This window comes from Aythya fuligula, chromosome 19 (assembly GCF_009819795.1).
Source record: "Aythya fuligula isolate bAytFul2 chromosome 19, bAytFul2.pri, whole genome shotgun sequence".
Lineage (NCBI taxonomy): Eukaryota > Metazoa > Chordata > Aves > Anseriformes > Anatidae > Aythya > Aythya fuligula.
The window spans coordinates 9244550-9270847 of record NC_045577.1 but is presented as its reverse complement, the minus strand read 5'-3'; the positions used below and the strand labels follow the sequence as shown (position 1 = coordinate 9270847).

The following is a 26298-nucleotide window of genomic DNA, read 5'->3' as shown; positions in this document are numbered from 1 at the left end:
AATTATTATAAGCATATCTTAAACATTTGTATAACATTCTTAATAAAATATCTTGGAAGAGACAGGTTTTAAGTTCCCAAGGCAAGGCACTTTTTTTTTCTTTTCTTTTTTTTTTTTTTTTGGGGGAGGGGGCTCCCCAAGTGGTTTGGGCCGGGCACCCCCTTCAGGGGCAGGGACAGGGGCACCCCCAATGCAGGGGGGGTCGGTCCCCGTGCCGCACGCTCACACGTGTGCGCACACACACACACACACACGCTGCCAGCTCCTGAGTCTCGCCCAGTGCCCCCAGCGCCTCTCCAGTGCTTTCGGTGCGTCCCCCGGGGCTGTGACCGACCCTGCCGGGGGTCCCGGTGCCCTGCCAACCCCTGCCGAAGCCCCAGATCTTCGCCCCCCCCTCCCCGGCTGCTGCCAGCACCCAAATGTGCGAGGGCCGAGGGCTGGAGGCCAGGGGGTGATGCCCAGCTGGGAACCAGGCGGATGCAGGACGAGGCCGAAGCCCCCCCGCTGCCACCTCCCCTCCCAAAAAGCTTTCCCTAAATCCCAGCCGAGCCTGGGCACGGGGTGACGGCAGCCCCAGGGTGGGTGCGGAGCAGCCTGGGGACCTCGGGCGGCCCCACACCTCGCCCCCAAAGGGCCAGGAGTTGTTGTGGCAGCACCCCCAGGCAGATCTCCTCCTGCCCCACACGTCCCCGTGCTCCTGGCCTCGTCTTGCCCTTCACCCCCAGCCCTCGCCGTCCCGTTTTTGCCCACCCTCCCCCGCAGCCCTCGCTCCCCTGGGTGCTGGTGACGGCACGGGGCCGCCTGGGAGATGCTCCCCGTGGGGAGGCTCCCAGGAAAACCCCACAGATGCGGGCAGGGGATGGTCCCCGCTGCCGGGGGGGGGCAGCAGCTGGGAGCATCCCGCAGGTATCGGGGCTCCAGCCCCCCCAGACAGCCCCAGGCACGTGAGCTCGGCCAGGGGGGAGGCAGATAAAGCATCTCTCCAGTAGAAAAGAAGGAAATAAGGCAGAAGAAGGACAGAGCAGAGTGCAGCGGGTGCCCTGTGCTGAGCCGGGCCCCAGCCGGCCCCCCCCGGGTGGCGGCCAGCCGCGCAGCAGCGGGACCCCCCCCGTCGGGTGCCCTCGGTGTTCCCCATCCCCTCCCTCTCCCGCAGCGCCGCTCCAGCCCCGGCAGCCCCAGGACCAGTCCACGGCGGGCACGGGGCTAGAACTCAGTCTGCACCCCCTCAACAACGCTCTCCGTCGTGCCCGCGGGCTGCGGGGGGCTGCAAGCCACCGGGGGGGCCACCTCCTCGCCCGTCTCCTTGTCACTGGGCTGGTGGCAATCCGTCCCGGCGGGCGCAGGCGGTGCCGTGGGGTGGTGCTCCTTGTCTCCTGATGGGGCCTGGGCTCGGGGTGCAGGTGGTGGTGCTGTGGGGTGGTGCTCCTTATCTCCCGACGGGATCTCAGCTCCGGGTGCAGGTGGTGGTGCTGTGGGGTGCCCTTTATCTCCTGATGGCACCCCGGCTCCTGGTGTAGGGGACGCTGCTGTGGCTTGGTGCTCCTTATCTCCTGCTGGCATCTCGGCTCGGGGTGCAGGGGATGCTGTGGGGTGGTGCTCCTTATCTCCCGAAGGCTCCCCGGCCCCCGATGCGGGTGCCACCGGTGCGTCGCGGCGCGCCCCATCCCCATCGCTGCCCGGACCCCGCGGGGGGCCGTCTCCCGGCGCGGACCCCGCTGCCACCACCTCCTCGGTGGCCCCGCTCTGCCGCCTGCCGTGGGTACCGTTCGTCAGCCGCTCCTCAGCCTGGCCGCCGGCAGCTTCCTCCGTGCCCTCCTCCGCCAGCATCTCCCTGATCTCCGCCACCCCACCCGGGGACCCCGGCGGCACCGCGGGCTCCGGCTCCCGCGGCTCCGGGGAGCTGGGGGGCAGCAGCCCCTCGGCAGCCGCCTCGTAGGGCAGGGCCCCCTCGTCGTCCTGGATCACCGACACCACCTGCTTGGCCCGGCGTCGCTTGTCGGCGGCCGGCTCGGCCTCGGGCTGCCCGCCGTGCTCCTCGGCCCAGTCGATGGGGACGCCCTCGCCCAGGAGGTGCAGGTTGGGATCGCTGTTGTGCATCACCATGCTGTCGCGGTACAGGTTGTGCTTCCGCTGCACCGCCGCCTCCTTCACAGCTGGAGGCACCGAGAGAGGTGTTAGATGGGCTGCACGGGGCCATCCCTTCCTTATAGAGCACCCAGCACCCTGCCTGGGGTCACCCTTTCCTTTTAGGACACCCAGCACCCTTCCTGGGGTCATCCCTTTCTTATAGGACACCCAGCACCCTGCACGGGGTCACACCTTCTTTATAGGGCACCCAGCACCCTGTGTGGGGTCACCCCTTTCTTATAGGGCACCCAGCACCCTGCATGGGATCACCTCTTATAGGGCACCCAGCTTGGGGTCACCACTTCCTTCTAGGACACCCAGCATGGGGTCATCCCTTCCTTATAGGACACCCAGCACCCTGTGTGGGGTCCCCCCTTCCTTGTAGGACACCCTGCACCCTGTGTGGGGTCACCCTTTCTTTATAGGACACCCAGCACTCTGCCTGGGGTCATCCCTTATAGGATACCCAGCACCCTGCACAGGGCCACCCCTTCCTTATAGGGCACCCAGCACCCTGCACGGGGTCATCCCTTCCTTGTAGGACACCCATCACCCTGTGTGGGATCACCTCTTCCCTATAGGACACCCAGCACCCTGCACGGGGCCACCCCTTCCTCATGGGACACCCAGCACCCTACCTGGGGTCACACCTTTATAGGGCACCCAGCACCCTGTGTGGGGTCACCCCTTTCTTATAGGGCACCCAGCACCCTGCATGGGATCACCTCTTATAGGGCACCCAGCTTGGGGTCACCACTTCCTTGCAGGACACCCAGCACCCTGTGTGGGGTCATCCCTTATAGGGCACCCAGCACCCTGCATGGGGTCACCCCTTATGGGACACCCAGCTTGGGGTCACCACTTCCTTCTAGGACACCCAGCATGGGGTCATCCCTTCCTTATAGGACACCCAGCACCCTGTGTGGGGTCCCCCCTTCCTTGTAGGACACCCTGCACCCTGTGTGGGGTCACCCTTTCTTTATAGGACACCCAGCACTCCGCCTGGGGTCATCCCTTACAGGATACCCAGCACCCTGCACAGGGCCACCCCTTCCTTATAGGGCACCCAGCACCCTGCATGGGGTCACCCCTTAAAGGACACCCAGCACCCTGTGTGGGGTCACCCCTTGTAGGACACCCGTCACCCTACTGCCCTTGCTCACTCTGGGGTCTCCCCACCCAGCGCCCAGCGCCCACTCGGGGCTGCAGGAGCCCCCGCAGGGCAGAGCTGAGCTGCTCCGGGCTCCCCTCCCTACCCTGCATGATGTCTTTCATCACCGACTGCAGCACGACCTCCTCGTAAGTGTTCTCCACCAGGATGAAGCTGGCAAAGTCCTCAAAGATGAGCTCCTGGAACTTGGCTAGCTCCTGCGGGGGAGAGGCCGGTCAGCGGGGCGCGGGACGGGGAGGCCCCGGTCCCGAGGGGTGCTTATGGGATGCTGCAGCCCCTCCACGGGGCGCTGCGCCCCTCCTCTCACCCCCTTGCAGGTCGGCGCCAGCTTCTTCAGCAGGAAGGGGATGGTGATCTGCAGCAGGGCCTCCCTGAAGAACTTCTTGCGCACGGTGCTGCTGTCGTAGTCGTATTTCTGCGGGGCAGGCGGGAGCGGCTGGGTCAGCGCCCATAAGGGCCGCAGGGTGGCGTGGGCACAGCCCCGTATTTTGGGCCCGTTTCCACGGGGCTGAAGGGGTTCCCCTGTCCCTCCCACCCACGCAGTCCCCAGGGTGCCCGACCCTGCGCTCCCCCTGACTTTCTGCAGAAGTGTTTGGGCCACTCCGAACAATCTCTGGGTCCCCCGCCGGCTTTCCCACTCGCCCCAAAACCCAGCAAAACGCATGAACGCCTCGTTAGAAAGAAATGTTTCCCCAGAAGACTTCTGATATGCATCCCCAGGCTCCTCGCCCTCGGCTGAAGGCCACCGGGGGCCCCAGGTAGGAGCAGGCCCCAGCCCTCACCTTGAGCACGCGCTCGAGGATGCGCTGGATGGACTTGCAGAGGTCGTCCTTGCCCTGCAGCTTCCCCAGCTCCTGGTGCAGCAGCGTCTCGAAGGTGTACACGGCGTCATCCATTTGCTGCGGCAAGAACCACGGGGTCAGCACCAGTTTGGGACCCCGGGGGGCTGGTTTGGGGGCACTGGGACGCCAGGATGAGCCTATACACCAGCAAGGCTCCCAGCAGCCCTGCCTGGCATCCACGGGCTCCATCCTGAGGACTGAGGGTGCTGGGGTGGCTTTGTCCCCGTGTCCCAGCTGCTCAGCCTGGGGGACACAGGATTTGGGATTTGTCCCCCCCCCCCGATCCTGTCCTACCTGTCTCATGTGGATCTGGGCCCTCTGCTTGAAGACAGAGGTGCTGGAGACGTCGAACCGCTGCTGGAGGCCCTCCAGTTTCAGCTGCTCCATCTTCTCGTAGCACGACTGCATCTTCACCGGGTGGAAGGCCAGCTGGGACAGCTTCTCCATGTACTGGGGACACGGCCAGGCTCAGCAGGGCCGGGGCTGCCACACGCCACCCCACACCGTGCCCAGCATCCCACACACCACCCCACGGGCATCGTCCCCGGGCATCTCCCCAGCCCGGGGTCCCCCATGGGGTCTGTCCCCAGGTCTGGCCCTGCCACCCCAAGCCCCGTCCCGCTGACCCGCTGGCAGCTCTCACCTCCACCAGCTTCTCCAGGCCGCCCTCGTTGACGATGTTCATGTTCATGTCCGTCACCTCCTTGAAGAACACCTCCCGCACCTCGGCAAAGCCCTGGCTCGTGGGGGTCATCAGGGCCTCCAGGATGGAGGAGATGTAGGGCTGCACGTGGTTGCGGACACAGATCTCCGCCTTGGGGAGGACGAAGGCTGGGCAGAGAGCAGGGGTGAGCACGGCGAGCTTCCTCCGGCCTCCCAGCTCCGCATCCAGTCCCTGAGCCCCCCGGGGAGCTGCGCCCCTATCCCCAAACCCCTCCAGGAGAAACCTCCCAGACCCACAGGACGAGGCTAAGAGCTCTTGAAGGTGGCCCTCGTGTGGCACAGCTCCCTCCCCGTGCCCTGTCCCCCGGGGCTCACCTCGGATCTTGCTGCAGAGGTGCTCCTTGGAGGTGATGATCTGGTCCATGTCGGTGCGGATGGTGCTCTCCAGCTGGGGCCGCTCCGCCTCGCACTTGGCCACCAAGGCGTCGTACTGGGCCTGGGTCTGCTCGTAGACCATCCTGTACACGGCATCCGAGATCTGGGGAGGGTGAAAGGAAGGTTTCACCCGCCGGGTGAAGCGAAGCCCCCGGCGTGTACAAAGCCACGGGAGGTCCCCGGAGCAGGGGGGACGCCGGGCAGGACTTGACCCTGCAGGCCCCACGTGGCTGCCGGAGCTCCTTTTGAAGCCAGACGCTGCGATTTTGGGGCCAGCAGGCGGCAGGGCTGTCCTTCCCCTCCCTCCCTCGCCCTTCCCAGTTGTGCAGATTCACCCTGGGCCGTGCCGTGGAGAGCAGAGCTACAGAAAAAAGCAGTGTTTGTGCCTCCGCTGGCTGCCTCGGCAGCACGTTACGTGCTGGGTGGAAACCCCGCTGGCCACAAGGCTGTGACGGGCAGCCCTGAAATGTGCTCAGCCTTTGGCAAGGTCCTGGGCTGGATTTAGCCTGCGCTGCCCTAAAAATGGCTGGCTAAATATAGCGGGGCTGGGTTTTGCTCGGGGGGGCCGGGCTTCCTCCCGTTTGCTTCCCTCGCTCTGGGACGCAGGGAGGGCCGGGCAGGGCTGCCTGCGATGGCACGGAGGGGTGCCCGGGGTGCCAGCAGCAGGAAAGCCACCAGGAGCCCAACCTGGAGGGACAGGGACCGACACCATGCCCCAACATGGGGGCAGGGGGTTGTAGGGGGGTGTAGGTTTGGCCCCGGTGTCCCCACGGCCACCACCCCTACCTGGATCCAGGTCCGCTGGCGCTCCGGAGCCTTGCCCTTGAGCCGCGGGCCGATGGCGCTGCGCAGCTCCGGGAGCAGCTCCTCCATCACCAGGTTACTCAGGATCTGCGAAGGGAGGAGGCGTTGGGGGACACTGCCCGACCCCACAGAGCCCCCCCCCAGCCTGGGGGCCAGCCCTCACCTGGCTTTGGTTGCCGCAGAGCATGTCCCAGGTGCCGTACTGCTCCTTGGACTGGCGGTACATGCGGACGGCGTCGGTGAAGGCTGGGGCCTCCACCTTGGAGTCCTCGGAGATCCCTGGGGGGCGAAGGGGAGAACGGGCAAATGAGCAGGGCAATGTGGGGACCACGGGGAGCCGCTGGCAGCATCCCCAGCCTGCCATCGCATGACCCCCCATGTCCCCCACGTCCCCAGGGCCACTGCACAGAGCCCAGGCCTGTCAGCGGGGCTGGGGGAGGCCCTGACAGCACCCCAGCCCCATAAACTGGGAAGGAAAAGGGCAGGAAAGCACCCAGGAGAAAAAGGCTCGGCAGGACCAGGAGCTTTTATGCACCGTGGGGGCTCAGCAAGGCCTGAAGCACGGCAGGAGCACGGGGCTCAGGGACCCCCAGTGGTGCACGGGGAGCTGGGGGCCCTACAAGCGCCCTGGGAGGATGGGGTTCGAGGCTGCCCAGGCTGTGCTGGAGGCAGGGGGGCCCCGCGGGATGTGGAGCAGCTGGGGAGGAGGAGGAGGAAGGCTCTGGGTGGGGGATGAGTCATGGCAGAGCCCGGCGGGGAGGTGCAGCAGCAGCAGCGGTGCTCCAGCCGGTTCTGCTGCCCCCGGGATGTCAGCGCCCTGATCCACCCCGGTGTGGGGCTGCCACGCGAGGGGGGGGCACAGATCACAGATGTCACCCCCCCCGTCCCCTGCTGCCACGTCCACAGCCCCCAGGGAGCGCACAGGACAGCCCGGAGCCACCCACCCCACGCACGCCCTGCCCAGCCCCAGGGGTGCCGGCGCCGTGCCGCAGCGAGGGGTGCCTGCAGGGAAAGGGAACAGCCCCGGGACACCCCCACAGAGCCCTCACCCCACTAAACTCCATGCTAAAGCAGAGAGCAGTGAGAGCAGAGGTCCTCGGTGCTGGCTCTGCGCCCTCTCCTTGCAGGACCCCCCCCAAAGCTTGGGCTTGGTGCCAGGCAGGAGGGACCCGCCGCCTCCCCGAAGCACCCAGCACGCCGGGGTAGAGGGCTTGGGGAGCCTCAGCCAAAGGTGGCTTCATCCCAGCAAGGGCAGCCCCGGGCTGTTGGCGTCCTCCAACACGCAGGGATTTTTTTTTTTTTTTAAGACGCTCGCTTTTAACTCCCAGCCTAAGCAGCTTTTCCCGAGGGACAGCTCGAGGCGTGGGGAAAAAGCAGAACCGCTGCGAACGCTGGAGTCCGGCCCTCGCCGAGCACCGAGGGGCAGCTGGGCTCGTCCAGCACCGCGGTGGTGTCGGGGATGGGATGCACATGGCAGGCTGGGACCTCTCCTGGCAGGCTCCTGCGGTGACCTGTGCTGGGTGCTGGGTGCTGGGGACGATGCTGCACCCAGGCCAGCCGGGGTGGGGGTCCCACGGGCGCCCAGGCTGTGGGGCACGACTCTGGACACCCCCCCCCGAGGGGTAACATCGCTCGTCCCTGTCCTTAGGGAAGAGCTGGTGTTACAAAAACACCGAGACTTGTAAAGGGAGGTGAAACTTCCCACACTAATCACCAGCGGAGGCAGACACGGAGCCTCTAATTTGGGAAAAAGTTGCTCAACGGCAACAAAAGATCTTTCATTGGAGTTGAAACAGTATCCGAAACCTTGCCAGAGCAGCGGCGGGCAGAAATCTGGAGCTGGGGAGGGAAGAAATGTCTCACAAAGAGGAACAGCCTGCAAAAATCAAGAAATCCACCCGAGCAGATCCCTTCCTGGGCCCGTGCCCATGTCTGTGCCTTGTTTCGTCTCCAGCTCGGGAGGAGGAGAGGGTTCGGCAGCGCAGCCACGGGGATGGCTCGGCAGCTCCCCGGGGCTCACGGCTCTGCCTTCACCCGCCCAGAGCCTGGGCGGCCGGGGAGAAAAGGGAAAGGGAAAGCTCAAAATAAATAAAAGCTCAAAATAAATAAATCAGCCCCCGAGCCCGGACATCCCCGGCTCACGGAGGGTGCACGGACGTGTCCTGGAGCAAGGAGTGCCAAAAGGAGGGGAAACAGCAAAGCACTCGGATTTCAGCTACCACGGGGGGATGAAAACCCACAATGAAACTCCGGCTCTGCACCCACCCTATGGCTCTGCCCCTAAAATATCAGGGCTGTGAGCATCTCCTGAGAGGGCAAGGTGCATCGCCGGCCGGGCAGGTGGCTCCTTGCTTGCTACACGGAGCAGGGCCGGCGCCTCCTTCCCCGGGACGCCTTCCCAGAGCCCCACACAGCCCTGGGGCTCGTCCCAGGCGCGGCTCAGCAGGAAAATCACCTTTCCCTGCCAGGGTATCGGCGGGGTGCCCGGCCCTGCCTGCCCCGGCCGTTCGCAGCCCCTGGCCGAGAGCTGGTGCCAGCGGAGAGTGGGAGGAAGGAGCGCAGGACGGTGGCCTGCACCTTTAATGACTTTAATTGCCAAGTATTTTCTGCCTCGGGGTGGAAAATAGTCATTAGGGCTCCCCGCACCGGCGTCCCTCCAGCTGGCTCCACGCGGGCTCTCGCGAATGCTGGCACAGGCGCTGTGCTCCCCGGGGACACGGGGACGTGCCGGGTGGCCGGAGCCCCCCCGCTCCCACCTTCAATGGGGCCGAGACACTCCCCAGCTCCCTGCCAATTCCCCTTCTTCACCCCAAACCCATCCCTTAGGGCCAAAAGGGCCCCCAGCACCCCGTCTGGAGGTCTGGAGGCGGACGCCCCCCGGCCAGCCCCCGGCTCACCGTTGTTGCAGTGCCGCACGCAGTCCTGGAAAACCGCCCCCCACTTCTCCTGCTCCTTGCCCGTCATCACGCAGAAGTAGTAGTGCCGGGCGTAGGGGTGCCAGAGGATCAGGGGGAAATCCGTGGGGCACTTGATGATGGCGGCGTTCCCCGACTTGGGCGCCACGCCTGCGGGGGGAAGGATGCTCTGAAGGGGCAGGAGGTGGCTGCGCCCCTGTCCCGTGCCCCTCTGCACCCCAGGGATTTATGAGGGGCAGAGCACCCTGATGGAGGCAGCTGGTCTGCAGGCGTCTGCAGGGCTTTGTGGTGTTAGGAAAGCAAACGCCGACAAACCCGGAGCACGTTTCCTGCCGGGGAGGTGTCAAGGCTCTTCCTCAAATCGCCAAGGCCATGCACAGCCCCTGGGGACGGGGCTTTGTGCCGCAGAGCCCCCACATACGGGTGCTTTGGCTGGCTGGGGTCGGGATGTGGGACTCCCCAGAGCTGCTGGAGGTGCAGGAGGGGCACACGAGACCCCTGGGCTCCTCCAGACCCTCTGCCACCATCCCTCTGCCTCCCCCAAGAGCAGCACACTTCACCCCACACCCCACCCTGGGGGACCACGGGGCCGTTCTCCCTCCCTGCAGCCCCCCAGCCCCATCCCATCCCCTCCCCAGCTGTCCCCATGGGGTTCTCAGCGGCGCAGGGACCTTGGGGCCCCCGAGCAGCCCCCACTCACCAGGCAGGCTGCTGCTCACCAGCTCCAGGTACTGCTCCACGGAGGTGAGGACCTTGTAGCCAGCGCTGTTGATCAGCACGCGGGGCGGCAGCTCCCGCTCGTAAGCCTGAGCAGAAAGAGCTGGTGAGCGGGGGGGAGGACGTGGGGGGAACACCACGGCACTGCGGCTCCTTTTGGTGCTGACCCCGTGGGAGGTGGGCGAGAGGGTCCCCGTCCTCCTCCACCGGGGTGGAGGGGGAAGGAACGCTGCGTTGAAACACCACGGGGCACCGGGAAGCAGCGCGGATGATTTTGGGGACGTCCGAGCCCTCACAAGGAAATCAGCCCCGAGCATTGTCCCCAGGGAGGGCAGGACGGGAGCAGAGGGGGGACATCGAGAGGCTTTGAGCACCCTGAGCTCGCTGCCCCCCCCCGCCAGGAGGCGATGCCGAAGCCGGGGCGTGCTCACCAGTTTGTTCTCGTAGAGCACCAAGCCGTAGTTGTGCGGCACCACGCAGAAGCGGTTCCTCCACTTCTTGTTCTCCTCGATGTACTGGAAGAGGTTCCCCGAGTAGATGACGTGGTCCTCCAGCGGGACCTGCCGGGGGGAGACCCGCGGTGACCCAGCTGGCGGGGACAGGGGCTGCCAGCAGCACCCCCCCGGCACATCCCAAATCCTGGTGCCTAACCAGCGCCCCGGGGTGACAGCCCGGCTGAGTGCCCGCTCGGCCCAGGGGCCTCCAGAAGTCCTCCCCAACCTAAATTGTTGTGATTTCCCCCACCTGAGGCAGGAGGGGGCACGTACAGCCCAGCTGCAGCTGATGCTGCAATGTCCCCAAAAGCAGGGGACGGGGTAGGGGGGGGACACCCCGCATCCCCCAGCCAGGCACCCCAGGCAGCGCGCAGGCTGCCCCGACACCGTCCCGAAGACAGGCGCGCTGAGCCGGCCAAGAATTCGTCCCAGGAATTTTTATGACCCCAGGAACATAAACAAGAGCCAAGAGCTCTCCTGGCAGCGGGAGCGCTCCGCAGCTGCCTCTCCGTGGTGGCCACCCGGCATCCAGCATGGTGGCCACCAGGAGGGACCAGCAGGAGCAGGACCCCGGTGCCGGACACTGGGCTGGCACACGCTGCCTCCCCCTGCCCAAATCACTCCCTGAAGGAATACGGGGAGAGGGGAGGAGAGACCCTGCAGGGGGAAGCAGCCCTAACCCAAACCCAGCAGGGATGGGGACAGCGAGGGGCCGGCAGGGCCAAGGGGACACCAGCCCCAGGAGCCCCCACAGCAAACGATGGGAATTGTCCCACGTAAACCAGCTGGTGGCCACCAGCCTGGGGCCCTGAGCACCATCCTGCCCATCCTGCCTCACCGAGCCGGCCCCGCACACCCCCGGCAAGTATTTGGGGCACGCAGGTATGTGCCGAATTGCTAGGAGGGGCAGGGAGGTGGCGCTGAGCTGGAGGAGGGCGAAGGAGGGTGCTCGGGGACAGCTTCCCAGGGGCTGGGCACGTCCCCACGGCCTGACACCGAGCGGGGGGTGAGCGAGGGGTCTGGGCTGCTGGGGGCACCGATGGTGGAAATATTTGGTCCCTGCTCTGGTCACCGCTGCTCCTTGACAGAGCTTCAGGGGACCGAGCCGTGCCTGGCACCGCGACCCAGCTGTCCCCCTCCAGGCCACCTGGTAGGGCTGCGGGAGGTGCTGCTGGGCACTGAGGTGGCCAAAAAACGGTAAGAAAAATAAAATAAATAAATTTAAATACAGCTAGAAGGCTTCCATCCAAGGACGTGGAGGTCGCCACCCTGCATCCTGACATCCACTGCTCTTTCAGCAAGTTAGGGCAGCGCTGAGCCGAGCTGCAGGACACAGCTCCCCGCTCCTTGGTGACCCCAGACCCTGCCCTGAGCCCTGGGGTACCTCCGGCTCCCATGGGGACCCCACAGCTCCCACCCGGCTCACCCTGGGGACACTCGTGGGACCCCCAGCCGTGTCCCCAGCCCCATAAATCCCTTCTGGCTATGGGCTCTGCAGGCAGCGAGGCAGCTGAGGGGGCTCCTTGCAGGAGGACCGCCCTCTTTACACCCTGGTGCTGCGGGGCCGCACCGTGCCCCCGACCTCTCCACTCGCTGCCTCGAGCCGGTCTCGATCGTTCCTGGGCTCGGTGCAGAGGGCGAGCAGCCTTGGGGAGGCACCACCCGGGGAAGGCAGCAGCCGAACCACCATGAACCCGAGCGGCTCCTCCCTGCGGGTGCCGGGCTCCCCGTCCCCGCTCGGGAACACTCAGCTCCACGCCCTGGCTGCGCCCGGCACGCCCCGTGCCCGCGGTTGCAACACGCGCCCAGCACCACCCGCACCGGTCAGGACAGCCCAGGAGCTGTCACCTCCTGCTGCAGGGACCGGGACTTGTCCCCGTGCCTAGGGTGGGGTGCTCCCCTCCCGAGAACAGGCGGTGGATGTGCGCGCCCGCAGGTCGGTGCAGCAGCTCCTGGATGCAACCCCCCTGGGTGGCTCCAAAAGGTGCTGAGCGAGGCAGAGGGACGGCCACATCTCTTTTCTCCTTTTCACACCCGTTTCTCAAGGGGCTCTGGGAAACACACCTTCTCCACGTCTTCTCCTCGCCAGCCGTGGTAACACCAGGTGGAGGGAGAGCCCCAAGGGCCAGGACAGCCCCGTGCAGGGAAGCCGGGGACCCCACGGCACTGCCCCAGCCCCAGGCTCTGCAGCAAAAACCCCAGTGGTGGCTTCAAGCAACCCAGCAAAAGCAAACCCCAAAGCTCTCCAGGCATCCCCACACCTCCAGACCAGCTCCTCGCAGCAGCGCAGGGCGGCGGATGCATTTCAGGGAGGATTTCCTCCCCTTCCCCAGCGCCGCAGCATTGCCTGCCCCCAGCAGACAGCTGAAGGGCAGGGCAGCGCAGCACACCCGGCCGTGCCCTGCACCCAGCAGCCTCGCTCGGGGATTTACTGGGCACAAGCAGTTCCCAGGAGCTCCTCGGCAGCCAGGAGCACCTCCAGCCAGCCTGCCTGCCTCAAACACGTCCACGCCGGGCTGCAGCCCAAAGCCAGCCTTGTCCTGCCCCTGGGTGTGCTCACTGCAGGGATCTGAGAAGAAAACCTTCCCGGAGAGCCCCGCGGGCTGGAGACCCCGTCCATCTCCTTGTCCTGGGGGTTCCTCTCCCAGTTCCTATGGGGCTGCCCAAAGCAGGGGGAGGAAGATGAGGCTGTGCCTTCGTCCCTGCCCGGGGGGTGAGGCGGGGCTCTTACCTTGCGGTGCAGCAGCTGCGCCTGCGGCCCCCCATTGCCTTCGATCTCATAGCGGACGCTGTTGAAGAGCGCTACGCCGTACTGCTCCTTGTAGCAGCGGGCAAACTCCCCCAGCACCTTCCCGGTCTTCTCTGCAAGGGGAGAGAAGAGGAGGGGAGAGTTAGGCTGGGGCTGGCATCAGGCACCCCGTGCTCCCCACCCCATCCTCCTCCCGCCGCCCCAACCCGCGCTGGCTGCGCCCTGGGGACACGTCCCCAGCACCGGGTCCTGATGGGGGCTGCAGCACCTCTGCCCCCCCAGGTGGGGCAGCCCCACAAAGTGACCCCAGGCTCAGCTCCGCTCGGTCCCTGCGCATCCCACGTGGCACTTTTGGGCACGTTTGCACCTTTCACACCTGGCAAGCGCCGCGGCGATGACCCGGTACCCACAGGAGCAGGGTTCAGCACGAGGCCACGGCCGAGCCCACTGCCCTCTGCCCTCCCCGTCCAGCCCAGGGACTCACTCAGGGTTCCTGCAGTCATTTTTTGGCCCTTAATGTTAATGCCACGGATTCCTCTCCCAGGCAGGAATTTCCTGACATTAAGCTGGTTCCGGCACCGCGGCGCTTCCTGCGCATTGTGCGGCCCCGCTGCAGCCCCGCAGGAAGGGCTGAGCCTTCGCCCCCATGTCGGCTGCCTGGGAATGGGGGCAACCCCCCCGGACCCCACACTCAAGGTAGGACCTTGATAAAACACCCAGGACCCTGCGGTGCCCCATGAAGGACATCACATGGAGCTGCAGGCTCTGCAGGTGGAGGAGCTCAGGGCCACGTGTGCCACAGGGGACAGGACAACCCAAACCGTGTCACCCCCCCAGGAGGTGGGGACCCCACCACAACCCCCTGCAGAGCAAGCTGAGCACGAGGTGCCCCCCCCCATCACTTCATGCATGGGAAAGGACACTGCAAATCCACCCCCAGCAGCAGGGACCGGGCTTTCCAAGCCCCGAGGCACGCAGCCATAACTGGGCCCCCGTGCAGGAGGCTCCTGCACCCCCCTAAAGCCCGCCTGCCCCCGCAGCCCCCGCCCTGCCTGACCTCAGCGTGCAGGAATCTGGAGGTGCCCGAGGGACTCCCACGGCCTGAATCACCCAGGGCCCTGGCACGGCACCCCACAGCCAGCCCCGTGCCACCCGCGCTGCTCCGGGGGGGCACGGTGGAAGCAGCCACCTCCTGCCAGCATGACACCCTGCCCCATGGGCACCCTGCCCCATGGGCACCCTGCCCCACAACACCCTGCCCCACTGGCACCCTGCCCATTTCCATGCTCCCCCTGGGGCTCTTCCGCAGCAAACCCCACCGCAAAGCACCAGCGCTTTGGGGAGAGACTTCCAGCAAACGGGAAACTTCCTCAGAGCTCCCTTGGGTGCACAGGGACTCGGGTTGGAATTTCGCTCAGCTTTGCCCTGATTGTACGATGGGGAAATGACCGAAGCTGCCTGCGCCCACACCGGGCTGCTCCGGAGCTCCGGTGACGCTGCCCCTGCATCCCCGGCGCGGGAGCCAGCACGACGCTGGGTGCACGAACCCAGACAAAACAGAGCCTGGCAGAGCCCGGAGCCTGCAGCAGGAGCCAAGATCCTCATCCAGCAGCGGCCGCCAGCCGCGCCGGGACGGAGCAGCAGCTGGCTCTGGCACACTGCAGGTCCCCATGGCACAGGAGGGGACTGGGGCAGGCACAATCGGGGCTCCGCTGCCACCCAGGGCGCTCCTTCCCCTGACAGCAGCGGCGGTGCCGGGGCTGAAGCACCCCTTTGGTTTAAGTTTTTAGCAGCAAAGAAGGAGGAGCCTGCTCGTACGAGCAGAGAAATTCCTCACCCCGATTTTGGCATTTTCTCCTGGAAAAAGCCCAGCCCGCTGCTGCTGCGCGCGCTTGTGTCCGCGAGGTACTGCAGTTGCAACACGCGCCTCCAAAAATGTGTTATTTTGGCTGGGGCTCTGGGCAGCGATGTTGACAGCTGAGATTTAGAAGGACAGTTTGAGGTTTCATTTCCTTTCAGTTCATGGGAAAAAAGGAGCCCTGGTCCCCCAGCAGTCGAGACGGCTTAGTCACTCATTCTTCTCTGATTAACAACGGGGCCAATTAGGAGGTCTTAAGTAAATGGGAAAGCAAAAGTCAATTACTTGCAGATACCGAAACAAAAGGTTCTCAGTCAAGTAGCCAAGAGCGCTGACTCTCCCCCAGCCCAGCAGCCCAGAAAGCCGCAGGCAGGGCGCACACGAGGGGCTCGGCACGGGGCTGGGGGAGGTTTGTGGTCCCCGAGCTCCCTGCCTGAGCCCGGGTTCCTGTTGTGCTCACTGGCACCTCTCCTCAGAGGCTCCATCTGCTCTCTGCCTCCGGGTTTCCCCTCCTTCCCTCCTTCGCTGCAGTGGCATCCTGATGACTAAGATTCACGTGGCGCCTCGCTCGCCGAGATAAAGGAGCTCTGCAGCGCGCTGGCGTCTGCGAAAGGGCTGCGACGGGCGGCTGCAGCGGGACGAGGCAGCGGCACGAGGCTGGGCAGGGTGCGGGGACCCCGCGGGGTGCCCGTGCCGGGGGGAGCAGCTCCCGGGGGCAGCGCTGCTGGCGGATCACCGCCCATCGGCAGCGCCTCGAGGAGCGAGGAGCGCGGGGCTGCTGCTCCCTGCATCCCACCTGGGCTGATCTCGGTGAAACCGGCCCGGAGAGGCGGCTCCTGCCCAGCCCTCGGACTGGTTGTGCAGCCGCGGCAGCGTGCCGGGACCCGCGCCAGCCCCGGGCAGTGGCACAAGGGCTCGGGAGGAGGTTGGGGTGGCCGCAGCCCCCGGGCAGCTCCTGCCACCGCCGGCACTCCCAGAGGTGTGTGCCGCTCCGGCCTCGCTCTGTCAGAGGGTTCACGGCCCGGCCACAGCAGCTGGGGCCAGCCCGAGCCCCTGGGCACCCGGGCAGGAGGCTGAGCGCCGTGCCAGCCCGGCTGGGAGGTGGTGAGTGGCTTGGGGAGAGGTTGGAGAGCAGAAGTTGCCTGTGCCAGGCACGTCTCCAGCACCACCGGCAGCCCCACGCACGCACGCACACCCCAAAGCAGAAGTCAGCTCTTGCCCTGCCTGTCCCATCACCAGGCACAGCCCAGCTCCGCGCCTTTCAGAGCAAAGAAAAGCACAAAAATCAGCCTGGGGTCCTGGGTCGAGCCCGGGGGTGGCATCACCAGAGAGTGGCACCGGCTCCAGCACCCTCACAGGTGCCTGGCACTCAAAGCCGGGCACAACGGAGCCAGAAGCAGCAGCCCCGTGCCCTGTGGAGAACCCAAGGAGCCCCTGCATCCCTCAGGGGACATCTCCATCCCCACGTCCCCAAGCCATGCGCTGTGGCACTGGGGAGGAGGTGAGCACAGCCAGCTCCTGCACCGGGGCTGGCCCAAAGAAAGCTGCCAGCTCCTGGGGGCCGGCACCAGCTCCGGTGCCCCCCTTCCTTCCAACTCATTGCATTTTCCCTCTGCATTTTGATTCTTTTGTTGGTTTTGTGGTTTTGTTTTTGTTTGGTTGTTGTTTTTTTTTTGTGCTGCCATATCTGCAGCTCCCCGTGCTCCCCTCGCAGAGCCAGCGCTGCGCAGCGTTGCGGGCCCTCTCCCTCCTCACCACAAGGCCAAACACAGCCACGCAAGGGAAAGGGAAAGGGAAAAGAAAAGGGAAAGGGAAAAGAAAAAGGAAAGGGGAAAAAAAAAAGGAAAGGGAAGGGCCTGATCCTGCGCCAGCCCCCCCAGCTCCTGCCGGTGCCCAGCACCCAGCGGTGCCTGCTGGAGCGTGCGGCGTGGGAGGGCAGGGCTGTGGAGTGCGGGGCCCCAACGCCTCCTTCCCCTGGAAATCATGTGAAAATGAGAGTGCCGCCTTCAACACCACGGCCGGCCGAGTCAGCAGGTCTGGCAGCGGGAGGTCAGCCCCTGCCGGGTCACCGCTGGCATCGGTGGCCGCAGCCTGCAGCCGGCTGGCACGGGGACAGGGACAGCAGGGGGCTGGGGATCCGAAAATCCAGTCCCCAGCCGCTGCTGCGGGTGGTGGGGACGAGGGGCTGCCCCCTCGGGGTCCCCCAGCACCTCCCCGGCAGGGGACGAGGTGACAGGGGACGAGGTGACGTGGCCACGGCTGCTGGCGTGCCCCTGTCCGCACACACTCAGGCTGACAAATGCGGGCGGCAGCACTGCCCCGAAACCGCCCTGCAGCCCACATCCCGTTTTGCAAGCCCGGAGCCCCACATCCCTCACGGCTGATGCATCCTTCAGGGACCGCAGCCGCCCTCCCTGATCTTATCCGGGGGGGGGCCGGGCTGTGCCTGTGGGATCCCAGCCTCCCCCGAGCCCCCCAGCTGCGAGGAGGAGCGGGAGCACAGCACGGGGCACCGAGGCACGGGGTTAAAAATTATATTAAAAAAAATTAAAGAGACAAAAAGGCTCATTGAGCCCGCGCCCTGGGCCAGCTGAGCCGTGTCCCCCGCACGGTGACGACAGCTCTCCTGGCTCCCTCCCCGCACACGGCTGAGTCAGCAGCAGCCCGAGGAAAGCCCCGGCACAGCGCACAGCCCGGCGGTCCCCTCGGTGGTGTCCCCAACCCGGCAAAGCCCCCGCGGTGGTGGCAGTGGCCTGCGGGACATCGCGGTGGCGGGGGACCCGTGATCACCACGTGCCAGCCCGGCCATGGCGCAACCAAGCTGCAGGGGCAGGAGTTAATTGCTAATTTAGCCGGTAAATGGTTAACGAGCAGGGAAGGGTGCTGGCGGGGGAGCGCAGGCTGCCGGGCGGGTGACAGGGACGTCCCCAACCCGGGCAGCTCACACCTCCACGGGGAAGAATGGACAAAGAATGGACGGAAGCCGCCTGCAGCCGCACAAACAAAGCCCGAGCAGCCGCCGGGCCCCCCCTCGCCCACCAGCGGCCCCCCGGGTGCGGACGGGGCTGCCGGCAGCCGGGGCTGTCCCCAGCACGGCTTTCCCACGCCGCCCTGCCCGCGCGTCCTGTCCCACCGCCCCGACCCTTCCTGTGGGACAATGGGGGCCCCCCCGGCCGGGGGTCCATGGGGGGACACTGCAGGGAGGTGTTGGAAGGGTAAGTAGGGGGCCCAGGTCACCCCCCGGTGCTCCGTGGGTCCCGCACCGTGGTCCAAACGCTCCCAGAGGTGCCTCGCTGACCCTTGGGCACGTTTCCTTGCCCCAAATCCTGGTGGTACGCAGCCAGTGCGTCCGGGCATCCCTCCAGAGGGGTGCTCAGCACCCTGGTGTGCACAGCAGGGATATGGGGTGCACCCCGGGGATATGGGGTGCGCAGCATAACCAAGGGCAGGGTGCACGGCACGCCAGGAACGAGGTGCACAGCACTGCAGGGACTGGGTGCTGAGCCAGACCTTAGCCAACAGCATCCCCGGAGCAGCCCCTGCAGCTGCCCAGCAGGGCAGGGGGGAGCAGGGCACAGCCCCCAGGCATGGGGCGGCCCCCCCGGGCACGGAGCACCCCACTGTGCCACCAGCACCGCCCTCTGGCTCGCAGCTGGGCACGGGGCAGGGCAGGATCGTGTCCGAACCGAGCTTTCAGCACAGAGCAGCGGGGCAGCCTCGGGACAACGGCACCCAAGGGATGGTGCAAGAGGAGGCTGGGGCTCCGTGCTGAGCCGGGGCAGAGGCCCCAGCCTCGGTGACACACCAGGAGCAGGGGACGACACAGACCCCATGTGCGTGCCCGCGCCCCACAGCATCACCGCCAGCCCTAAGGACCCTAAGCAGGGCCAGGGGTGCCCCCCAGGAGCAATGTGAGGGCGCCTCACCCGCTTCAATCACCCCGCACGGCCGCCTCCCCCTCTCCTGGAGCAGGGGAGCTGACACCAGCCCAGGCGGTTGGGGGTGTTGGGACACCTCCGTCCCTGCGCCCTCAGCCCTGGGGCACCCGGCCAGCCCTTACCACCCCCCCCCCAGCCTCTTTCTGCTCGAGGGCATTATCAGGATTTAGATTAAGTTTATCCGGAGCCAGCTGGGGAGCAACCAGAAGGCGGGGGCTGCCCTCCCCAGCCCTTTGTTCGCTCTATCACCCGGCTGCACGGCTCCGCGCTCCGACAAGCCCCGTGCCGATAACCCCGGCGGGACGGGCTCTCAAACCACACGGAGTATTTTTGGGGGGGTAACGAGTACCCTAAAAACCACACGAGGCGACCCAGCGCAGGACGAAGCAGGGCCACAGGGGTGCACCCAGCCCCCGCGTGCGCTCCCTCGCTGGCGGCGCCGGCGCTGAGCTCAGCCCTGCTCCCCGCTGACTCAACGCGCTTCTCGGGAAGGGTGAGCAGGATGGGGGCTGAGCAGCGGGAAGGGATGAGGCAGCACAGCCTCGCAGGGGAAAGGAGCTGGGCTCAGGGCCCTGCTGGCTCGTGCTCAGCCCCCGGGGGAGCATTGCCCGTGGTGCCCAGGGAGCCAAAGCCCCAACCCAGCCACCAAAACGTGGCACGGCGCGCTGCCCGCGGGGACGCGGCTGTCCCAGAGCCACCTCCCCACTTCCCCAGTGCCCCCATCCCAGCTGTTGGCGGTGCTGCCGCTCTCCCCAAGGTCCCCAAGGTCCCCAGGGCCGTGGCACGGCACCCCCTGTCCCTCGGTTTTCCCCCCCCAGCCCGGTGCTGTCCCCACGGAGGCTGCGCCCTCCCCGTCCCTCGCAGCGCCGCGCCCAGCCGGGTGCTTTCCCAGCGGCGCTCCCAGCTCAAAGCAAACAAACCTGCGCCGAGCCTGTCCGCAGGACGAGCCCCGGCACACCACAAACCCACGGGGGAGAGACCGAAACGGCCAGCTAAGCACGGCCTAGGAGCGGCCTGCTGGACGCCGTGGGGCACCGTGGGATTTAGGGCAGCAAGGGGCTTGCGGCACCCCTGCCTCGCGTCCCCTCCTCGCCGTGCCCCAGCCCCGTGCACGGTCGAAGCACTGGGGGTCTGCAGGGCTCGAACCAAGCCCCTTGCTCTATCCGTGCCCCCCAACCATGCCGAGGAGCCCCAGGGGGCAGCCAGCCCGATGGGGAGGGCCGTGTTTTTTGGTGGGAGCCGTGTTTTTCCGCCCCACGGCCGCCTGCCTCCCGCTGCTGCCCAGGAACTGGGCTGCTCCGGCTGCGTGTAAGGAATGTGCATTTGAATAACAAACAGTGTCCAGGGCCTGTCCAGGGCCCCTGCGTGTCTTGGGAAAGGCGCTGGTGGCCGGGATGGGCCCAGGGCTGCAGCACCGAAGGCGTGCGCAGCGCCTGCCCTGCCCCGAGCAGCCCCCGTGTGCTGGGGCAGAGGAGACCCCCTCCCACCCTGACGGATCCAGGCCCCTGCTGCCAGTGGGGAGGTGGATGGGGGCCCAGCAGCCCCCCCAGATCACCCCTTTCCATGCTCCTGCTGCCCCAAGGCAATGTGCCCGGGTCCCAGCCCCATGTCCCGCCACCCACTGGGCACCAGGACCAGGATAAAGGCCACCACCAGAGGTAACCGCGCTCACTGACAGCCTGGCTGTCCCCACGCAGGGTTCCCAGTCCCACCAGTGCCTGGCTGGGGCATGAGGGGCTGGGACAGGACCTCACCTCGCCCCTCCCCATGCTGCTACACCACCAGCACCAGCCTTTTGGGATCGGAGTCATTCCAGCGTGGCACAACCCCGGCCGGGGCTGAGTCACCCCCATGCACGCTGTGCTGCTCGCAGCACCCCCCGGGCACCCACACAGGGTCTGGTGGCACCTGGGAGCCACCCGACAGCTCCGTGGGGTCAGGAGGGTCCTGGGGTCCCTGAGGTAAAGGGACCTGCCCAAACGCAGGCGTCCCCACACGTCTTCCGAGTGTCTCCAGGTGCTGGGGACGGCAGGAGGTGGATGGTTCTTGTCTGGGGACGTCCCGGTGGTCCCTTCTGCAGGTGGCAGTGCCCACCCGGGGACATGAGCAGGTGGCCCCCTCCTGCCCCTCGCCCAGCCCCAGGGAGAAGAGCCGGAGCTGGCCCGCTCCCCGTGCCAGCGGGAAACCCAATCCAGCACCGGGGGAGGAGACCGAACAAAGGCTTTTATGTACGTCAAAGGGAAGGGAAAAAAAAAAAAAAAAAAAAAGAAGAAGAAAAAAAAGAGGTATTTGAACAAAACAGCCCTCAGCCTGTTCTGGGCTCTGTCCCTGCGGCTGGAGAGTTTCCTATGCCCTGCTCGCGCCGGCTCCTCCACACCCCCACAGCCCGCGGGGCGCAGTGGGGCACAGTGGGGCGCAGTGGGGCACAGTGGGGCACCCGCCTGGCCCCGCAGCGAGGGAGGTGGTGCTCAGCCACGGGCCCGGCCAGGAGCAGCAGCAGGGCTCAGGGTGCTGCCCGTGGCCACCCCACACAGTGACACTGGGGTCACCCAGGTTTGGGGCATGTCCCTTCATTGGGGACACCCCCGATGGGCACCACGCGTGGCACCGGGCAGCACTGGCAGTGGGGAGAGGGAGCCAGGATTTGTCCCCGTGCCCCAGGCAGCAGCTCCTGCCCCGTGGCCCCTGTCACCTCCATGGGGACAGCCCAGGGGCTGGAGCACCCCCAGCAGAGGGGTTTGAGTGTCCGGGGACAGATCCTGCCGGGGGCAGGGGGACGGGCACGGTGCCCCCCCAGCACAGCGGGGACCCGCGCTGAGCACCGCTGCCCTCTCCCTTGGAAAAGGGGGAAAAGGTGGAGTTTGGCTCCTTCCTCTCCCGCTCCGTCCTTGAGCAGCTCCGCAGGAAATCTGCTCGCAATTAGCAGCCCTGCTCCGGCCTTTCCTCCCCTTGGCTCCCCCGGCATCGGGCTCTCCATGGGGCACAGCCAGATTTGGGGTGCCAGCCTTGCCCAGGGGGCGAGGGCAGCGAGGAGCCCCCGGTGGCACTGCCTTGGGACCCTGCAGCCGGGCAGAGGCTACTGTAGGAGGGATGGGGATGGGAAGGGGGCTCTGGCTGTCTCGGTGACGTGTGTCACCGTGTGTCACCTCTGCAGAGCCAGCCAGAGCTGTGGCTGGGACCCCTGCATGGATTTGGGGGCAGGAGGGAGGCAGAGGCTGGGGAGATGCCAGCTCTTGGCTGTGCTCGGTCGCTGCAATGGGAGCAGGGGTGGCTGATTGCAGAGCTGGGACCCAGGGGAGGATTTGGGCCTGATCCGAGGACCCACAGAGAGCTGTCGGCTGCAATCCAGGCTCAGCTCCTGTCCCCGAGGCCGGGAGGGCTCCTGCTGCCTGCCGGCCCCGGAGGCCCCCACAGCCGGAGCTGCCCCGTGCCCCGACACGCTGGCTCCGAGCAGCCCCGTGCCCCGACACGACGGCTGCGGGTGAGCCCCAGCACGCCAGAACCAGCCGATCCCTGCTGGCGTGCGGCCCCGACATGCCAGGGGAGGGATTTCCTCTGCGAGGAAAGAAGCCACGCACCGCGTTACCAGAAACCTCCCGACCTCCCCGGCTCCGCCGCACACCTCGGCACCCGGGGCACCGCAGCTCGGCCGGGTTTGGATGCCCCAACCCCTGGGGCGAGGCGAGGGCTTGAGCCTCCAGGCTGAACCTGGAGCCCTGGAGGTTGTCCAAGAGCAGTGCAAACAGACAAGTGTCGTGCTTAAGGAACTGAAGGCTCCTCCTGCTCGCGCCCCCTGGCACGCACGGCAGCTCCCGGTGCCCGGCAGCCCTCGCTGAGCCAGAAAGCTGCAGGTCCGGCAGCACCGGCAGGGCTCCTGTCACCTCTGCCCCAGCTGCGTGGGCTGCTGTCTGCAGGAAGTCCCATCTGGCCCCTCCCCAAATTAACAGCTGCTTTATTTAGCAATTAATGAGCCGGCAACTCCCCCGAGCTGCCAGAACAAGGCGTGAGCTCGCCAGGACCCTCCCGGTGCTGCCGCCTGCCTCCCTGGGGGCTCTGCAGGGTGCCAGGACCCCAGCCCCACGCAGGCACCCAGCTCCTGCCTCAGCTCAGCCCTGCGGCCTCCAACACGAACCCCTCTGGAGAAGGGGCTCGTGGGGATGAGTTATTTGGGTACACGGAGAGCTTCACCCAGGGCACCCCTCCTGTGCCGCTGGGTACCGAGGACCTCGTGCCAGATCAGTAGGGCACAAGGGGCACAGAGCCCCGCGGCTCAGCCAGCGGCATCCCTTCCTTGGCAGGAGCCCCCAAGGGAGCCTGGGTTGGGCTGGGTGCCCTCAGGGGGCTTTCCAACCTCAAAACCTTTTCTGTGACCCCCCGCCCCCACCATCTTCGTGTCCCCATTGCTGACGGTGCCCACGCTGGGTGCCCTTGCGCAAGGAGAGGGGACGCGGTCCCAGCTCCTGCCCGTGCAGCAGGACGGGAACAAGTCCCCACCCACAGAGGGGAGGAAGAGGAGGAGGAGGAAGGCAGCCAGAGGGTGTTGACAAACAAGCTTGGGTGAGTCAGGCAGGGACGATGTCCTAAGGGAAGGCAGCAGAAGGAAGCCCTTACCGGTTCCCCCACCGGCACAGCTCCCCAGCGTGGGGCTGCAGGGACCTGAGGGATACAGAGGCAGGAGCTGCCCAAAATCCACCCCGGTGTCAGCACAGCCCCTGCTTGCCCTGCTGGCACCGGGACAGCCTCCCCAGGCAGCCCTGTGCCCCCTGCACGGCTGCTCCAGCTGCAGGAGACCGGGGGAGCCCCACCAGCACCCCCTGATCCCAAGGCAGAGAGCCCCCTGTCCTGAGCTGCCGACACGCACGTCGCACTCACCCAGCTCATGACCTCCATGAGACATTGGCATCAGCCTCAGCACCCTCTCAGCGTGGCTTTTTACACCCCAGGTCCCTAGGAAGAGGGGACTGCCACCTCCCTCCTGCCTCGAGCCCACCTGCGGATGCTCAGGGAGGACGGATCTGGCGCAGGCTGTCACCTCCCCGCTGCTCCAGGGCTTGCTGCACGCCCAGCCTGCAGGATCCCACCGATCCCACGGGTGCAGGTGGGCTGCAGGAGGAGCAGAGCACAGGAAGAGCCCAGGGAGCCCCCGTCCCTGCTGCAGGCAGGGCTCGCGCCCGCGCTGCCCCCACCCGGAGCCCGCAGCCCCCTCCCCGGCTCCGGGTGCCGGCAGCAGCAGCGAGCAGGCCGAGCTAGCAGGAAAACCCTGAGCTTTCCCCGCCGAGTTGCTTTGCATGCCTGACAGCAAGTCGTGCCTTGCCTGCCGGGTTGCGGCCCCTCCCAGCTCGCCAGGTTTCCCACCCCGCAGGAGCCCGGACCTAAAGCACAGGGGGTGCTCGGTGACACCGGTGGACCCCAGCCCCTCCTGGGGGTGCCCCAGGGCAGGTGCAGGTCCCCTCTTTTCATCCCAAAACTTCAGAGCTGTAGCATGGGCAGGACACGTATGAGCACGAGCTCTATTGCACGGATCCATGAGAAATCCCCTACAGCCCCCAGACCCCCCAGCGTGGGCTGAAACCCCCCGGCACAGCGCTGGGTCCCCGCCGGGCGCAGGCGCTCTGCCTCGCCTCGCCAACGCCCTGCTCGTGCCCAGCAGAGCCAGACTGCTGCCTGGGCACCCGGCCGGGCTTCTCCTCCTCGTGCTCTTTGGGGTTAAGGCGGCGGGGATGTGCTCTGGCAATGCGGGACGTGCTTTGGGGTCACGGAGCGAGCCCCGGCGCAGCGCAAAGCCCCGAGCCCCCGTCGCCAACCGGCTGCGCCGAGCCTCGCGACGTGAAAACCCACAGCTCATGACGAGCTCTGCTTCAAAGCTCGCAAACCTGCTGGCGTCCTGCTGAGCCGCATACCACGTAAGCATTCCTGCGAGCCGGCCGCGGGGCCTGGCAGGCAGGACGGGCTCCGCCGGCAGCCCTCGGGTCCCCCCGCTCCAGAGCCGCGCACGTAGAAAAATACAGAGCAACGGTGGGGCAGAGAGACAGCCCTGGAGCCTCCCGGGGCCTCGAGCCGTGCCACCACGCGGGGTCCCACGTGAAGCCAGGCTCCTCCGTGCCAGATGGCTGGGGGTGACTTTGTGGGGTGCACGGTGCCGGTGCTTGGGAGGGGGTTGGAGAGGTTTTTTTTTTGCTTGTCTGAGCACCACGGGGCTGGGAGGTCGACCTCAGGGAGCAAAGTGCCAGACCCCAGCCCCAGCTGGAGCAGAGCGAGGCACGGCACCCCCGGGGGTGGGGAGGGGGTGACCCCAGCTCTGGGGGTCACAAAAGTCCCCGCAGGCAGCCCCAGACAGCCCCACGCTTGTACAGAGGCCACCGCCCCGCGCCGGGCGGCACGAATCGGGCATCGCACGCTCGGCACGGCCGCCGGGGCTCTCAATGGCCACATTGTCACCCTGCCCGGTCCCTGCCAGCGGGGCTCCCCCCGGTCCTCCCCCCCTCTCCTGGAGCCTCTGGGACCCCCCCAGCACTGCCAGGGGGGGGAAAGTTTCTCTGCGAGCCCAGCACCAGCAAAACCCTTGGTGGCCGTGCTGACAGCCCGGCGTGCCAGCATCGCTGTGCCCCCCCTGCCCTCCTGGGCTCGGCCCCTGACCCCGTCCCCAAAGCCAGCAGAGACCCCCCCACACAGCCCAGCCTTCTACTGGGGCGCAGGCAGGCACTTTGGGGGTCCTGCCCCCCACCCACCCCAAAAAAAAAAAATAATAAAAGCAGGCTGTGCCCAGGCAGGACGTGGAGGGGGAGAAATACAAGGCGGTGCGTAGGGGTTAAAAAAAGTGAAAAAGTTGCACTAAAGCCGGGCAAAAGTTGTCGGGTGGGAATGGGGAGGGGAGGGGGACCCGGGGTGGGAAGGAGGGGGGGAATCTCAGTCCTCCACTGAGTGCAGGAGGAGGTTGGGGGGGATGGGGGGGTGACTTTTTTTTTGGGGAGGAGAGGGGGGGAGCTCACCTGCGATGTGCTGCCGGCGGCCCTCGTCCAGGTGAGTGGAGAGCACATCGCCCATGGCGCCGGGGCGCTGCGGGGGGCGCGCTGCGGAGCCGTGCCCGGGGACGGGCGCTCAGGCGCTGCGGAGCCCCATGGCAGCAGCCCCGGCTCTGGCGGCCGCGGCTCTGCGGAGCCGCCCCCGGCCACTCCCTCCCCTCCTCTCCCCTCCTCTCTTTTCCCTTCCCTTCCCTTCCCTTCCCCTCCCTGCCCTTCCCCTCCCTGCCCTTCCCTTCCCTTCCCTTCCCTTCCCCACCACCCAGCCCTCACCCGCAGCCCCCAGCCTCCCCCTCTTTGGGCACCCAGCATTAATTAGCAGCCTTCATTTGCTCGCTCAGGGTTGGGGTAGCTCAGCCCGGGGCAGGGTGCTGGGGGCTCTCAGCCCCCTTCTCCTCCCCGCGTGGCCTCCCCAGCACACACAGCGGGCCCCGTGCCAGCCCCCGCGGGCTCTGGCGCCAGCCGAACGGGCTCCCTCCTGGCACCGGCCTCGGCTCCCCGACGTTGCCTCAGAGGGCGATTGCAACACCCGCGCCTCCCTTTCTACCTGCGCGCTCACGCCCAGC

The 26298-nt window shown here is 66.7% G+C and overlaps 1 protein-coding gene across 1 annotated transcript; it reads right to left on the bottom strand.

Moving 5' to 3' along the window:
- Window positions 1-741: 741 nt before the first annotated feature.
- Window positions 742-25846, bottom strand: NIBAN2 (niban apoptosis regulator 2). Its single transcript, XM_032200545.1, has 14 exons — window positions 25703-25846; window positions 12900-13030; window positions 10106-10234; window positions 9658-9763; window positions 8940-9107; window positions 6206-6321; window positions 6025-6129; window positions 5179-5341; window positions 4784-4971; window positions 4435-4590; window positions 4081-4197; window positions 3606-3713; window positions 3384-3495; window positions 742-2153 (listed from the first exon to the last, which is right to left on the bottom strand). Exons 1-14 carry the CDS (start codon window positions 25755-25757, stop codon window positions 1204-1206), a joined length of 2604 nt encoding a protein of 867 aa, XP_032056436.1. The 5' UTR covers window positions 25758-25846; the 3' UTR covers window positions 742-1203.
- Between the last annotated feature and the right edge of the window lie 452 nt (window positions 25847-26298).

What these genes read in the sequence shown, in the direction of transcription:
- NIBAN2 (XM_032200545.1), bottom strand. Translation starts at nt 25,757, where the DNA reads ATGGGCGATGTGCTCTCCACTCACCTGGACGAGGGCCGCCGGCAGCAC. An exon ending in CGCAGCTGCTGCACCGCAAG is followed by an intron (nt 10,235 to 12,899) that starts GTAAGAGCCCCG and finishes TCCCCCCGGCAG; the next exon opens with GTCCCGCTGGAGGACCACGT. An exon ending in CCTCTGCAGCAAGATCCGAG is followed by an intron (nt 4,972 to 5,178) that starts GTGAGCCCCGGG and finishes CTCTCTGCCCAG; the next exon opens with CCTTCGTCCTCCCCAAGGCG.